This window comes from Passer montanus, unplaced genomic scaffold (assembly GCF_014805655.1).
Source record: "Passer montanus isolate IOZ18808 unplaced genomic scaffold, ASM1480565v1 scaffold25, whole genome shotgun sequence".
Taxonomy (NCBI): Eukaryota; Metazoa; Chordata; class Aves; order Passeriformes; family Passeridae; genus Passer; species Passer montanus.
Genome location: NW_024367149.1, coordinates 2,608,528 through 2,624,058, shown reverse-complemented (window position 1 = coordinate 2,624,058; position 15,531 = coordinate 2,608,528). Strand labels below are relative to the sequence as shown.

Sequence of the window (15,531 nt, the reverse complement as noted above, 5' to 3'; positions counted from 1 at the left end):
TGAAGTTATATTTACAGCCTTTTTCTGCCAGTTTTCCCCTTGCTGCAAATATGAATCACAGATAATTATTGTACTGTCACAAACAAGACTTCAAGTCTACAATGAGTCCATGAACTCTTCAGTGAATGTGCTTTTAGTAGCCCATTCTCCAAGGCTGGACCTAAATCCAGAGAGGTCAGAGTCTGCATGCATGTCCCAATTCCACTGAGCACCCTGCCACTACTGCTGAGTCTGTATACAGCCCTGCTTATCAAGCTCCCTCCTTTTGGGAGCAAAATCTGAGTTATATCATCCCTTCTGTTGACTTTCCATTTAATTTAACCATGAAGGCACTTGATCAAAGGCTATTTCCTGAAATGTCCCACTGCAAGGTCTTCACACATGCTAAAAACAGCAGTGAAAGGCCCACAGTTGTTCTTGTGCCTTCCCAGCTGGTGAGAAGAGCTGTGCCAGCCACTGTGTCTGGGAGTACCTGACACAGGTATTCTTCTGCTTTTGACAATCCTACTCTACATCCATGACAGTGCCATTTCTGGGGGCACCCAGCACCCCACAGACATCTGTGTTCAATGCTGGGGTCTGCAGCTGGGCTCTAACCCACCTCTGTAGATCTTTTACTGCCTTCTCTTACAGAGAACTTGTCCAAACCCCAGTTCTGTTTCTGTCCATTCCACAGCCATACCTTCTTTGCTGTTCTTAATGCACAGTGATATCCTGAGTGTCACAGTACTTCTGTCCTTCTGAACAAGGCAATACCTGTGCTCTGATCAGGGCTGCTATTCCAACAATCTTTTCCAGATTTCTGTTATATAGACGCTCAGTCCTTATGCACAGGAACAGCATGTGAGGCCTTTGCTCAGCCCCAATGCTGTCAAACAGGTGGCTTTTAAACAAAGACAAAAATGTATAAACTTCATCAGTCATCACTGCCGGCCCCAAGAAAAAGCACTGCCCTTCCAGAGGTGCCCCTGCCCCAGCCCCTAACCTCCCCCTCAAAAGCTGACCTCCATTTCAGTCTGCACCACTCCTTGTACTGCAATCACAATTCATCAGCCAGGCTCCAATAGCCATGTTTTCAGTCTATAAATCACCACGCCAGACATCTGCCCGGCTTTCAAAGGAGTTTTGTTCTTCTTGTTGGCTACCACAAACTTTAAGGTACTTGGAAGCCTGAAGCAGCCCTACCACCCCCTCCCAAGCAACTTGTGTTGATTTAAAATGCAAAAGGCGGCTTCACAGAGAGAGCCCAGATGATGATAAAGCACTATTGTTTGTGCCTTTATGGTTCAAGACTCCAAACTCGATGTTTGTGGATTATTCTGAGAGGTAGCTGCTGTCGGGGAGAGACAGAGACAAAGCTGTGTGTCACTGCATGCTGCAGGCCACCTCCCCTGGCCCTTGTGACAGCCCTTACACAGGCTGAATGAGAAGTGTTACAAGATGGTGTCCTCAGCATCCCACAAAGACCTGCTGGGGAAGGGGCCAGTGATCAGAAAGAAGCCATCAAAGGCTGCCACACCACCTCCCCCTCAGGTCAGGCAATGAGTCACTGAGGTGCTGGGCACAGCTGTATCAAAGGGGTTGACACCTCCAACAGCTGTGCTGGTGCTTGACCTGCTTCCCCAGTAAAAAGGAGACCTGCCAGCAGCTCCACTGTGGGACACAAGCACTGCAGGCAGGCTCTGCACGAGCAAGGGTGGCTTTTAACCATGCATTGCCCTTTTTGCCACTCACAAGTGTGTGAGGCAGTCTGCAGCCAGCTGCTGAGAAGACAGCCCAGGATGCTCCCTGTAACACCTGAGGTAACTCCTTGCTCACATTCTTGCTCCTGCAAGAAATGCCCGGGGATAGAAGCTCACCTCTGGATCATGAGGCTTGGGAAGACTGTGCTGGGGCAGAGCACACGGAGGAGGGATGCTGGGAGCCTGTCTTGTGCTTCGTTCCCATGATTTAGCACAGCCCCCTGCTCTCTCACTTTCATAAACTCCTTATGGATCTGTTTTTACTATTCTAAACAGTCACTTTCCCATCCTTAAATAATTTCTATTTCACTCTATTTTAAAATTACTCCTTTTCCTCACCACCATTTCCACGTTTCCTTCGCTATGTTCCCAGTGGGTCTGACACTTCTACATTAATAGAAGACAGTGACCTGTGATAAAAATACATTTTTATGGAGTGCTTGGACAGGAAGCACTACAGGACCTGAGCAAGACATAAAAATACAATAAAGTATAGATGAAAATCCAGCTCCAATAGATTAATTGCCATGAAAACAGAAACAAGTGAGCAGACACCTTGGCAAAGACTCAATTTTTTGTACAGCATTCACGGAAGCAGGCAAGGGACAAAAGCTTTTGCAAAGTTATTTGGAATAGGAACAGAGATGACACACTTGGCCATTCTGCATTTCGCAAGTTAAAACAAAGAGATGAGATAGGAGCTGAAAAATCACCTGTGAGGGTTTATACAACAGCACTGGGTCTGTTGGGCAGTGGAGTCCCAGTAACAGATCAGAGAACAAAGTTTGTCTTGACACCACTCAGGAGTCTCCTGCTGAAGTGCAGGCCAGGAGTCTGCACCCCAGCCATGGATGAGCAGTTGAGAGACAGAAGAATTGGCTTTGAGGCACAGTTTCAAATGCATTGATCTTCCAGCTCACACCTGGAACTGAAAGCACCTCCCCAGTGTGCTTCCAGCTCACCAGAGCACACTGAGGAACAGAAAAGGGTCTCCTCCACCAGCTCTGCCTGGACATGCCCTGGCCAGACTATGAGGTACCACTGAGCTACCCAGGAGAGAGGGCAAAGAAGCTATCCAGTACTAAATTAGAGAAATTAACTCTGACAAGCATTCCCAAGCACAGGAAAATCCATACATGTTTGCAGCCATACTACTGAGCAGAGTCCCAAGACCACACACTTCTCCTTGACCATTAACAGTGATCAAGCTCCAGTGCATCTCCCTCCTAGCAGAGCCTTTTCTTCTGGGGCAGGAAACGCCTGCCCAGCCCTCAGGAGTTGAGATCCTAGAAGACTCAGTGCAGGCAGCTGGCTTCTGTGGTAGCAAGAGCAGCACAATCTTGGACCTTGAGAGCTTTTACTCCTGTGGGGAATGCACAGGCTGAGCTAAATTATGGACTGGGTATGCCTGATTCTCCTTTTGGAAATTCAGCTGCCAGTGCCACAGAGCAACAGGAAAAATCAGATTCATTTCCACAGAGATTTTATCACCTCAGTCTTGGCATGGGAGAGGCATCTCCACCCAGCCGTGAGCAAGTGAGTGCATTTTGCTGGCTTTTTTTATATAATCAGAACAAATTCCTTGGAGATGACTCACAGGGTTTCAAGGGTGTCCAGAGAGATGTCAAGCAGCCTCAAGTGTAAATCAGTGACACACCTTGCTGAGAGGACTCCTGCTCAACAGCAAGCCCATTTGCCCTGCAGATACCAGGCAAGAGAAGGGGCTAGAGGGATATTACCCAACAGGCCCACAAAATCCACACACATACGTGTGGCATCTCCAGGCCCAGGACACTGCTGGTGTTTACATTTCCTCTGTAAAGACAGTGATGTTTTCAGGGTGGAGCTGGAGTGCTTCCCTGCAGCTGCTCTCTAGGCTTAAACACTGAAGATTTTCAGACATTCAGGCTGGAGGAGCTTGGCAGTCACTGAGGGGATTTGAACTTCAGAAACAGAGGTTCTGCCCCACCAAAGCCTGGTCAGACTGCAGGGGTTCCTGCCTGGGATATTCATGGTGGTGGAACAGCTGTATCCCATTGCAGTTGCTTCAGTGCTGTGATGATGCTGTGTTAAGCAAACCTGTTCCATTCCCCTGCCCAGGAATGAACACTGCAGCCTCCAGGGGTCTGCAGGCCAGAGGACAAAGATGATACTTGCATAATTTCAAGGTATAGCCTGCTTCAGTGGCTCCTTTAGAGGCTGAAATGTAGAGGAGGACCAGGAAGAACTAGGCCTGGACACAATCCCAGAGGTCTAAAGTAACACTGAGAAAAATCCTGTGGATGCTCTTGGACCTTTGGGTGTCACAGCAGATGGAACAGACAAATCCTCAGTGGAGCTTGGCTCTGGGTCAGTCTTATTTCACTAATACCAAGGGCAAGGCTTGGCACAAGGTGCCAGTGCAGGCCAGCCTCCCCATTTGCAAACTGCATGCAGGTCTTCCACCAAGCAGGTGCTTCCAGTCTGGAGTAGGGCAAATCTCTATTCCTGCATTCTTTGAAGGTAACTGCAGAAGACATAACCCAGCTATTATGCCCTTCACCTTTCAACTTCACCCTCAGATGACTAACAATTACCAGCTACCATTAATATTAAATAGGAGAGAAAGAAATGTGATCCTCTCTTTGCTCTTCACATTCCACAATATCACAAACAATTTGTCATATTGGGAGGGGCAGAGGCAGGAGAAGCATTAATTATTGATACTTGGGAACAGATGGCTTTTCTTGTACCAGGGCAGTGAAATGTAAGAGGAGCCCGTGGGTGAGGATGTGAGGATTGGATGGACAGACACATATCAGGTAACCAGCCTTCAAGTGGAACAGGAACCTTCCTCCTAGAACCAGCTCCACAGGGCTGCAGAGCTCCCAACAACAGCCCCAGCTGCAGAAACAAATCCACGGACATCTGAATTACTGGGGCTTCACCAGAACCTTTCAACGCTCCCTCACCTCTGTACAGGACATGATGACTGATGGCTTCCAGACAGCAAAGGCCTGGCAAATCAGGCACCAGCTGCTCTCTCTAGGAGACTTCACTGGTTGCATTTCACACGTTCATCCTCATCTAACTGTCCTGTGCCACGCATGTATGTCTGTTCCTGAGACCACATACAATGTGCAAGAGTGACCTCCTCCAGCCCTCCAGTGGCCTTGGATCCCATTTGGGGTGCTGGCCTCCAAAATCAGAGATCCAAGTGATGTGGACCTGCAACTTCAACCACAGCCTCTGTTATCCAACTCTTTGCCAAATTTTCCCATTGATCAGTCTAAGGAGGAAGAAAAATAAGACTTCATTCTTGTTAGCTCCAGTGGTGTCCTTGAGGACAGAGACACATACCAGGCTGTAAAATAAGCCTGGCCAGGACACCTGCTGTGGGTGTCCCCATGTCTAAAAGCTGACCATGGGACTGACATCCTTATGGGACAGGAGGAACAACTGGGCAAGAGTGATTCTCCACCAAAGGCAGCTGATTCACCAGACTGAAAACAGTGGCACCAAAAGCTTTTCCTGAAACTGTCCTGAGGAGTCTCTGTACTCACTGCTGGATTCAGGCAGTAGCCATTTTCCCTCTGGCCTAGCCATCTCTTTGCTGGAAGAGTAAGGGACCAGCTGTACTGCCTCAGACCTGGGCCTGGGGAGCCCAGGGTCCTGTCTCTGGCAACAGTTATAAGCAGAGGGTGATACCTCCTCTACTACTGCAAAAGTTATTTTCCTTAGCTATTTTTCATTCAGGGATTTCATAAGCCAGACATCACCTCAATTCAATTTACTTCTTTGGACATACCCCTTAAATCGTTTAATAGGCAGTAATTTTCCCAGCAAGGACTAATTAAATCCATGGTTGCTCCATTGAGCTCTTGCCACCTCCACAGGCCCAGAAGGTACCTTGGCATCACAAGGTCAAATACCTTGGTGTATTGAGGACCTACTCACAGCCTTTTCCTAAACTCTGTTCCCTTAGCCTCTGCTGAGAGCTTCATGCTTCAAAGCCTCATTACTCTGATAATTAGACACACTCTTCTCATTTCTCAAGCTGACTAATCATTGATTTATAATTCCTCTCAGTCTGCCTAGGGTCATGCAGCCTGCAGCCTGTGAGAGTACTAAGACACGTACAGTCTTGTGATTTGGAAAAACACAACTTCCCAGCTTCCCCCTGGTCTGAATCAGTGGTGAAGTCCTTGAGGTGAGCAAATGCCAGGTGCCAGGAGAGAGCTACTGTCCATGAACAATACAACTTTCCACAGTGTGGAGTAGAATAGAGCAAGTTTCCCTACCCAGTGAAGAGGGAGAAGCAATCTTAGGAAGACCTGGGTCACATCTGTGCTGGGAAAGAAGGAGCTCTCCCATAAAAGCAGCAAACTTTCCCACTATAGAAGCTTTGACCTGCGTCCAATTTTGCTCTAGTTTGGTACAGGAAATGGACAGACCTGAAGTTATCTATACTGCTGCTGCATTATACCAATATGAGAGCTTTTGTTCCTCCAAAAATGCCATTTGTCTCACTGTGATAGTAGCAGAAAATGTGTTTAATGTGGACCTCTCTTTACAGGGCAGTCTCCACAGAGCCCAGTGGTGCTCACACCAGCGAGGTGCTGCTGAACAGTCAGTGAGAGCTCAGGTACACAGGCTGATCTCACCTCCCCCATGCTTCCAGGGCCTGAGGAGGGGATCAACTCATAAAAGAAGCCTACGGATTAGAGAGCAATCCAATCGATCAAAAAGCAGGAGAGGGTGCATCTTTTCAACCCCAGAGCAAAAGTGCTCCCTTTCACACTCCTTGAGTTAACATTTATGTGAATCCTTTCCCTGCCACTCAAAGAAGAAATTACATTACATACACATTCCAGAGAACTTTTCCCAGCAGTAATAACCATTTTTAACATACACTGAGCTTGGGAGAATGTCTAGAATTTTACAAGCAAATGCATGAGCGGAGCTGTGTTTTGATCCACACAGGACAGCTGTAAGCTGACATCATGGTCCCAGTCAGGCTCTGGAGTCCAGGTAGCTGCTGCGCTTGGGAGAAGGATGTGCTTGGCAGGAGCTCCCTACCTCTTTGATGGCAGACATCTTGATGTTCTCATAGTAGTGCAGCGGTGCATTGGGTGAGCTCATGTCATAGCCAAAGCCAGCTACGGCCACCTCATCACAGTTGTGCAGCGCCATGGTTATTGCTACGCTTCCCAAGGTGGGGATGTTCTGAGAGGAGAGAAAGCAGGGATGGAAGTCATTAGCAGGTTGGCATTTTTATAATCAAAAATTTCCTCTTATTGTGTCTGCTCACGGAGGCACTGCTGCTAGTAAGCAGAAAATCAGGAACGTGGCCATATTCAACTTGCCAGCTTGCAGGGTTGATAGCCTCCCAACTTGTAAAGAAATTAATGCAAATGGTCAGACTCCCCTTCCACAGCTTTGCTGTCCTGAGAACAGGGCAGCAGATGAGTTGGAGGATGAATCACAGTGGATACATTAGCTTTCTGAAATTAAAACAGATGTAGACAGTGCATTACAATGTTAATGCACATTACTGGCTTCCAGCTAGGCTAAGGAAAAATACTTATCCCAAACAGATCACCACACAGGAGCAAAACTGAGGAACAGCACAAACACCTTAATTCACTGATGGCAAATGCAGTTTAAGGTTGTTAAACACCTCTGGGAGAAGGAGAGGATATCAGACTGTGTGTTCCAAGACCCCTTCCTTTTCTCAGGAGCACCTTGACAGTGAAGGGGCACTCTGGCCTGTGCCATTCCCTCCAAACCACACATTGGGAAAACAAGGACCAGTGGGAAGCCAGTCAGAGATGGATCCAGGACACACCACAACTGTCCTTTCCCATCTGCTGACCTGCACTTTGCACTGATGTCCAGCCTTAGCCCTTCCCATTTCACTGGGCTCTGGCCCTGTGACAGCAGTGCTGCACAGCTAGAACTCCTCCTGTGTGTTCTGCTGGGACAACAGAGGGTTTCCAGTGTAAAATCCTAGCTCATTGACTTTTCTAGCTCCCCTTTAGCCAGATAAATCCAGAGAAAATTTTGTCCCAGGGGTTAGGGAGAGGCTGAGAAATCCACCCACATCTTCATTGGTAGAGTATCCAACACTGGCCGTATTGGAAATATCACAAATTCAGAGGACATGCTCAGACAGTCACCAAGGGTGACAGCTCTTAGCTGAGATGTAGAAACCAACTGCACCAACTGCACTCTTATATTTTTCATGTACGATGAAAGTAGCAATGCTATTGCGTATTCAAAAAGGTTGGGAACAATGTTTTGAGTTTCTGCTTCTCATTCAAAGGAACAGGTTTTTTGTCAGTACATGACCTTGCTCACTTCTGATTGCCTGACCAGTCTGAAGGAAAATGTTTTCCAAGCAAAGAATGCCATCCATATCCCATCTGAGATGTGCAGAGCTGGGAGCACAACTCATGTGCTATGTAGAGCTCCACTACAGTGCACTGGAATTATTCTAATCTGAAAACGAACAGGCAAAAACTGCTTATGGCTAAATCAATGAGACATTAGGTTCAAACATTTGCAGCACAACAGTAATACAGCACAGCTGAAATGACAAGATCTTCCTACATCCTTCCAGTTCTAGATGTTGGGAAAAGCAGCAGAGTAATTTTGTTCTCACCGCTTAAATTCAATTGATACTCACAAAAACAATACTGGTTTTATTCTAGTTACTTCAGTTAACTGTTAATTCACTGGTAGCCAAAAAATATCAAGTAGGAGTTTCAAAAAAATGGAAAAAGTTTATTAGGCAAGGATAAGAACACTGCCCCAAATTTCAAAATATCCAGGAACATCCTGTCTTTCCAGACATGACAGTTTTAATTCTGATTTCTCAGCTTTATGTTTTGCATAGAAGATGACATTTGTATGTCGCTGGGATTGCATCAGCTGGTAAGCGGACGTGCCACAAAACCCTTTCCTGAAGCAGAGCTGTAGTTACAGTGTCCAAAACACAGTGAGTAAATGGTTACATCCTTGAGGCTGTGTCGTCACTGGGAGCAGCACGGTGTTAACACCACCCACACTTGCACCGGGCCCATTCCCACGGTACCGCTCAAGGGATGCACGGGGTCTTTGCCTGGAGGGAATTTCACTGGCCAATTTAACATTTAAGAGCTAACTTTCTAATGTGAGTCTTGCAAACCACAGAGAATTAATCACATTACCCAACCTTATGGGAGGACTGCCAAACTTTCTTTCAGGCATATTCTGTTCGGAGAATAACAGTAGACAGAAATTGAAAGTGAACTTTCGTTTGGTCGCCAAATATCTGTCTGACTTTACTCTTTCTACAAGACATCCAATGATATTTATGGAAAAATAGAAGATAATTTTCTCCTCTACTTCTGTTCTTAGTAGTTCCTGACATACCACTATCTTAGTACCACCTGCTCTGCTCCCAAAAATGATTAAAATACCAGAGACTACCTACCTTCCCAACCTCTAGTCGTAGATATATCTGATTTGGCCTCTATAACTATCAGAAATTCACAGGATGTCCTTAGCAAATCGTTTTGCATTACCCTAAAAATCACATCTGGAAACTGATGATCTGATGACAGTTTCTTAATTATGCCTAATTGATGTTAGCACCCTCCAACACTGTGGTAGCTATAGCTTAATATGTGTCCCCCTTGAAGGCAGAATTCTGCAGCCTTCAGTGGTGAGATGCAGCCTCAATCCCACTGCTGCAGTCAGAATCCTGTGGGCTAGAGAGGTGCCTCTTGAAAATATTGTCAGAATGATCACCTCTGCTATTCACTGAGGGCAGTAACTATTAGGGCAGTACAGGGGTGCTTGCAAAACCCACCCATAGTAAATGGCGTGGATAACTGCATCTGCCAAGAGAAGAACATGGTGCAAAGTGTGTGTGCACCCACACGTGCCCAGATCACATACACATAACTGGCCACTTGCTCCAAAGTGCTTATCTTCTTTAAAAAAGGAGCAATCATCAGAGGGATTAAACAGTAACTGGGGAATTAGACAGTCTTGAAGAAAATGGAGCTGTCTTGAACAAAACTATAAAAAAGTACAATTGTTGATTATCTAAGTGTCATTACTTTAATCTTGATTCGGTTTAAGCTACAGAAACTGAGCCCTCTTCTCCTGTAGCAGCCTGCTGAGATTCTGCTACTCCTGCCACCTGTTGAAAATGAAGCACTGCCTCATGTCCAGCTTGTGGCATGGGAAAGACAACACCATATAGGATCTAGGCACATTTCTCAGGCTGTGCTACAGAGAATGCAGCAGAGCAGCACTCTCAGGTCCAAGGGAAAGGACTCTCCCCTCCTTTCCTTTTAGCAAAGTGGCAAATAAGAGGAGACACATTATTAGAGAGGCAGTCAGTATAACTACTCCCTGGCTGCATCTACAGAGCTTCCAAGCTCTCCTGATTGTACACATAAATTCATTAGCTGCTAACCTCTCATCTGGACCTAATGGACCATATACAACCTACGGGGCAAGCTGGGGGACAAGTGACTCCAAAAGAAATTAAGCATCATGGACATGGCTGTGCCAAATCTGGCCTGCAATGCCCTGCACAATGTGTCAGTGCTACCTCACCACACACACCCTTGTGCCGTGCCCCAAAGACATACCAAAGCAACCACCACACCTCCTGCATTGAGTTTGCATTGAGTTATGAAAAACAACTGAGCAGGCCTCTTGTTATTAGAGGCTTCTGCTAAGACAGAACCCCCCCAAATTCTACCATCTTGCCTTAGTAAGATAATAATCTAGTGTTAGACCAGTTCAAAGCCTGTCTTCCTGCTCATGGCCCTCTGTGTGCTTGGGTGTTCCTGTATCACTAAGCAGTGCTGCTTTCAACCAAATGGTTGAAGAGCTAGAGCCCCACAGCAGCCAGTGCTGGGGCAGGAGCCTCTTGGGATGCCTCCCAGCCACACAGAGACTGCCCAGTGTAGGTTAGAACTGGAAAGGCCCAACACAACCACTGCTGCAGATGAGGCCATGATGAGCCTCTGACCTGTACTGGTGCCCAGCAAGCAGTGTGAGCTGGGAATGGCAAAGCCCAGAAATCATTGTCAGCCCTCTCCCCTTGTTAATTCTCTGCCACAGGCATTGAGCTTGGCCTTGCAAGCTGTGTGTCAATGGCTCCTGTCCAGGCTGGGGCCCATGGAGGTACCAGGCTTAGCATCCCCTTTTCAGTAAACAACTACAAGGACAACCTCACTGGATAACACATCCAAAACTGAAAGTTCACATTTTCAAGCCTGGCCTGCTTGTCTAAGACCAAACATATGGAAAATGTAATATCCAACATAATGCTCCCCAGAGATCAGCCCTTTGCTTGGTCCCATTTGAGAGAGCACAGCAGAATGACAGATGAGCCAGGGATGACACTAAAAAGCCACGTGACAAACAGAAGCAGAAAACACAGCAGTGGTGAGTGGCACATCACCACAGCAGTGCTGGGAAAAGCCTGCCTGAGCCTCTGCAGCATGGCTCCTTCCAGGGGTTCCTGTCCTCCATGGACATGCATGGTGGATCTTGGTGAGAGAAGTGTAAAGGCAGGAGAGGCAAAGATTTCTGGTCTTGTGCTGTGTCAGGAACCACAGCAAGCTCTGTGCAGTGCAAACACAGCCAGTTTGCTCCACAGGTCAGGGGACCAGAAATGCCTTTAGCAGTACAGACATAGGACAGGCTCTCCTCACTGCTCCTACACTGTTCTCTGCTGCAAGCAGGATGACAAAAGGCTTCACCTCAAGACACGGATGTTTGATCTTCCATTCTGCCCCCTGAAGAGGCTTTAAAGACTGACTTCTACTCACATAAGGAAAGAAGTCAGTCAGCAGAAATGAACATTGGAACTCCTCTGGACTCTGTTGAGGCTGACCATTACCTCGTGGGCTTGTGCTGAAGATCCAGTGCTGGTGACTGAACCAGGGCTGGAACTGCTCTTTGCTTGGTGCATGTGAAAAGCTCTTGCTGCTTTTCATTCCATGCCCGGGTCATTCCTGTGTCACTGCCTGCTGGACTGGAAGGAAATGACTGCTGTAAATCTGTTTTTAGAAATATTTGACTCCCTTAATATGTTAAATGAATTCCAGTTATTTATGGGATTTTACTTAGTTCAGGGCAAGACTTATTGGATTGTTCAGACTATTCCAATTGTTACCTTTTCCAATAAAAGCATAAGTGTTACTGAAGAATAAACTCCCTACAAACAATAATGCACCTGGATATTTAAATTGGTTTGACTACTATATTAAATAATCTGAGGAAAAAATCCAAAAATTTGTTTACTTGGGAAAAATTCTTACCTTAGTTTTATCCGTTACAGACCTGATCACCTAATAGCAAAGAAGTTTTCAAAACAAAAGAAATCCAGAACAAAACTATAATAGTCATCTCAACATACATGAACTATCACTTTTGTTTCTTTATGTTTGCATTGGAGCAAATCCAAACCTACCCTTTGTTTCCTTTAGCTGAAAAGGTGGAAATATGGCATAGAAAGCAATTCAGTATCATTCATGGTGGGCAGGCAAGTGCCTGGCATTCTGTGGAGTGGCCCCTGTCACAGGAGCTTACAGTGCACACTGCTGCTCCTAGAGCCACCTCCACCCACACACAGAAACAGCTGCACTAGTGGGCTTCAAAAAACACAGCAGAACACCTCAATGCCCCTCCTTCAGCTTCCCTGGCTATCCCTGGCTGTGAGTGGGACAGAGCCTGCAGGACTGGCTGTCTGCAGCTGAGCAAAGGGAAGGGCCAGCAGCTGGTAGCTGGGGACAGGACAGCCCAGCAGACTCCCTTCTGCCACTTCCCTGCTGACTTCCTCAACACCCAAGCCCAGTTCAAGTATTTTTGAACACATCTAACCTGATGCACAAGGTCTGATTCTCCATTTGCCATAGAGCAGATTCCTGTGCAGTGCAGGGAGTATTTCTAAAGTACCTAACAACTTAACAGAAGGGAACCAAAGGCTTGACTTTACTACACTCTACCTGCTCTGTGATAAGCACATACACACTTACCCCATGCCAAATGGGAGTTCATGGTCTACTCTTCACTGAGAAGCAAGCTCCCTTCGGGTCCTTGGCATCTCTCATGAGCAGAAGGAAGAAGAGGCTGGTATGCATTTACCTGCTCCCCAGCACCAGTTTGTCTGAGTATCCCTTCCCCAGCAGCTCATGGACTGGTCCCACTGCAGTAGCAATGGGTGGAACAGCCCACCCCACAAAGCAGATGTGCTGCCTCGCAAACCCAAAGCTTTACAGTGACACTAAGTCTCTACATTTAACTGACTGCACTGCAGTGGCCCATACCTGTCCCTCTACCTGCCTCAGAAGATGCCATCAGAGTGCAAAAAAGGGAGAGCCACGTAACTGGAAAGGATTAAGTGGAACACTGTTCTGCTCCTGCCATCCCCACCTCTCTTCTACTCCACAAAGACCCAACAGGTTCCAAGACACAGCCTTCACAAAGTCACAGTCCAGTAGGAACAGCTCAGGAGACAAAGTTTGCTGACACCTGGGCAACTCATGAGCAAAAAGGTCATGATGATGAGACAAGGGAGCTGAAAATTGCCTAAGGAGCAAAGGATCCCTGCTGGCACCTCCAGAAAGGATGCCTGCCCACAGGAAAAACCATCTAAGAGCTACGAGAATCTGTGGCCAGGACATGCTAACACTCCAGCATCAGAGTTAATTCCTGAGATGTCAGCACTCTGCAGAGGTGCTAATCCATGGCTGGGTGCCTGAATCAGCCTGGTAACACCTCCTGCACATGGCTCCTCCTTCACCTGCTTAGTGCTGAGGCTGGCTGAAGTCCAAAGAAGGATGCTTTATTTTTTTAGTTTATAGATTCAACTATTTCCAGTACACGAACAAACAAAAGACTTCCAGAGTTGGGTTAAATCATAAACAGATCCATGGATGCACAGCACCAGCACAGAGAGAGAGAAACAAACATTGCAGAGTGCACTGGAGTCCTCAGACTTCTGATAATTTATGTCACCTGAAGTGTTCCCCTTTCTGCCTCACACCAGGCTCAGGGCTCCCAGAGGAGCCAGAAGGACACTGCTCCCATGGCTCTGAGGGCTCCTGACTGGACAGGACAATTCACTACACAGCCACAGGCACCACAGCAGTGATTGCCATCCCCAGGGGTGTCTGTGCACCCAGCAGTGACACCTCTGAGCTGATGCTCTTGCTTGTCCCCCAGTAAACTGCCTGCAATCTAAGGGGTGCTACTGCAAGCTTGAACCACCAGCTGCAATACCAGTGATGTCTGGTTTCAAGCCCCAAAGATCTGTATAAACAGAACTTTCACCTGAACAAAACTCACATTTGGCTAGTGAGAAAGCCAACCCTGCATCCACACATTAACAGAATTCTCTAATCAGAGAGAGGATCTTTACTAGATTTTTTTTTGGGTGCTAAACCATCTTCAGGCATTAACAATTATTTTCCCCCAGATATTGCTAGGAGCCCAAAGTTTGCTCTTTATGATCAGCTTATCCCAAGAAAGAGAAGTCCACATACAGTATGGAACAGCTCTCCTACTCTTAATACTTCAGTAGGACTGAAGAAAACTTCTAAAAAGCTTTACCAGTCCCAGAGAGAAGTCACTATTCATTGTGGGTGTGAGTTTTGCTCCTTGCTGAGGCTTTTGGCTACCACTGCCATGAGTGCAATCAAAATGCACATCTGAATTGTACCCCATTACCATACTCCAGGATCATCTGGCCCAAATTATATTATCAAAGCAGAGGATGTTACTACATTCACTCTTTATTGAATCCTGGGAAAAACGCTTTGAGATCAGCCCCAAACTATTTTACTAGCTCTGCTCAACCTTGCTGGAAAAGCCCCCAAATTACAAAGTTAATTGGCAGCACATTGTTACCATATGTGGTGTGCAAGAGAAGCACTGAAGTTTATTTAAGTATCAGAACCAAAGGAGAGTGGAATATTACTGCTCTTTATGAGGATTTTGTGTTGGCCTTGATTAGGAAGGCATCCCCAGCCTTGATCCTCCAGTGTGCAGCCTGCCCAACACAGCACAGCACTCTGTAGCACAGGGCACCCACCTGCCTCCAGCCCCATCTCCCAGGAGAATCTCTGGGTACACTGCTTGCTGTGCTTTTGCTTACTAGTCCTTAGCATTTCCTTTTCCATGTTCATGTGCTTCTCTCTTGAGTAAAGTTTTCCAGGTTATCTCTCATTGACAAAGCACAACCCAAACCCAACCAGCTGTGCAGCTGCTGGGTCACACAGATGTGGAACAATCCTCCTGCCCCACTTGTCTGCCTTGATCACCCACAAATCCTCAGTGAGAGCTGAATCCTCGGTCTACAGGCTTTGATTTCCACTCCTCCCATTTAAAATCTGAGCAAAACATGTAGCAAATTTGTATCACCAGGGCCTTACTCAGACTCTTCTCTCTTTACCCTGACAGCAATAGCTCCTTTTGGAGCCTTTGCATTTACAAAGCTCCAAACTTTGCAGTGGTGCAGCAGAATTCACTAAAGTGTGAAGCTCTAGCAGTTCCATGACAGCAGTCCATAGCTGATGTTTGCAGTAAAATTGTAGCCACAGGCCAGAAACTCTCTCTCTGTTTTTAAACTCTGGCAGAACCCCTGCATCAGTGTCCTTGCACAGACCGCCCAGGCTATACTGACATCTCAGCCCCACACAGGCACCTGCAGAGCTCCTGTTGTCCCATCTGGAGGAATAAACTACAATTCACACAGTCTACTAGGGGTCAGAGGCAAACACTGCTTGCCTTAAAAAAC

At 46.8% G+C, this 15,531-nt stretch overlaps 1 protein-coding gene across 12 annotated transcripts in view; it reads right to left on the bottom strand.

Moving 5' to 3' along the window:
- The window catches only part of ST3GAL3 (ST3 beta-galactoside alpha-2,3-sialyltransferase 3), a 186,433-nt gene that overhangs the window by 8,736 nt on the left and 162,166 nt on the right, over positions 1–15,531 (bottom strand). For 10 of the 12 annotated variants that reach the window (XM_039711467.1, XM_039711471.1, XM_039711473.1 and 7 more), the window contains one exon: positions 6,801–6,947. The exons of 1 other annotated variant lie outside the window; for it this stretch is intronic. In XM_039711467.1, coding sequence (XP_039567401.1) covers positions 6,801–6,947 — 147 coding nt within the window. Of the gene's footprint in view, positions 1–6,800; positions 6,948–11,631; positions 11,767–15,531 lie in introns of those variants that run through there. One more of the 12 variants, XR_005627680.1, reaches the window with a different exon arrangement.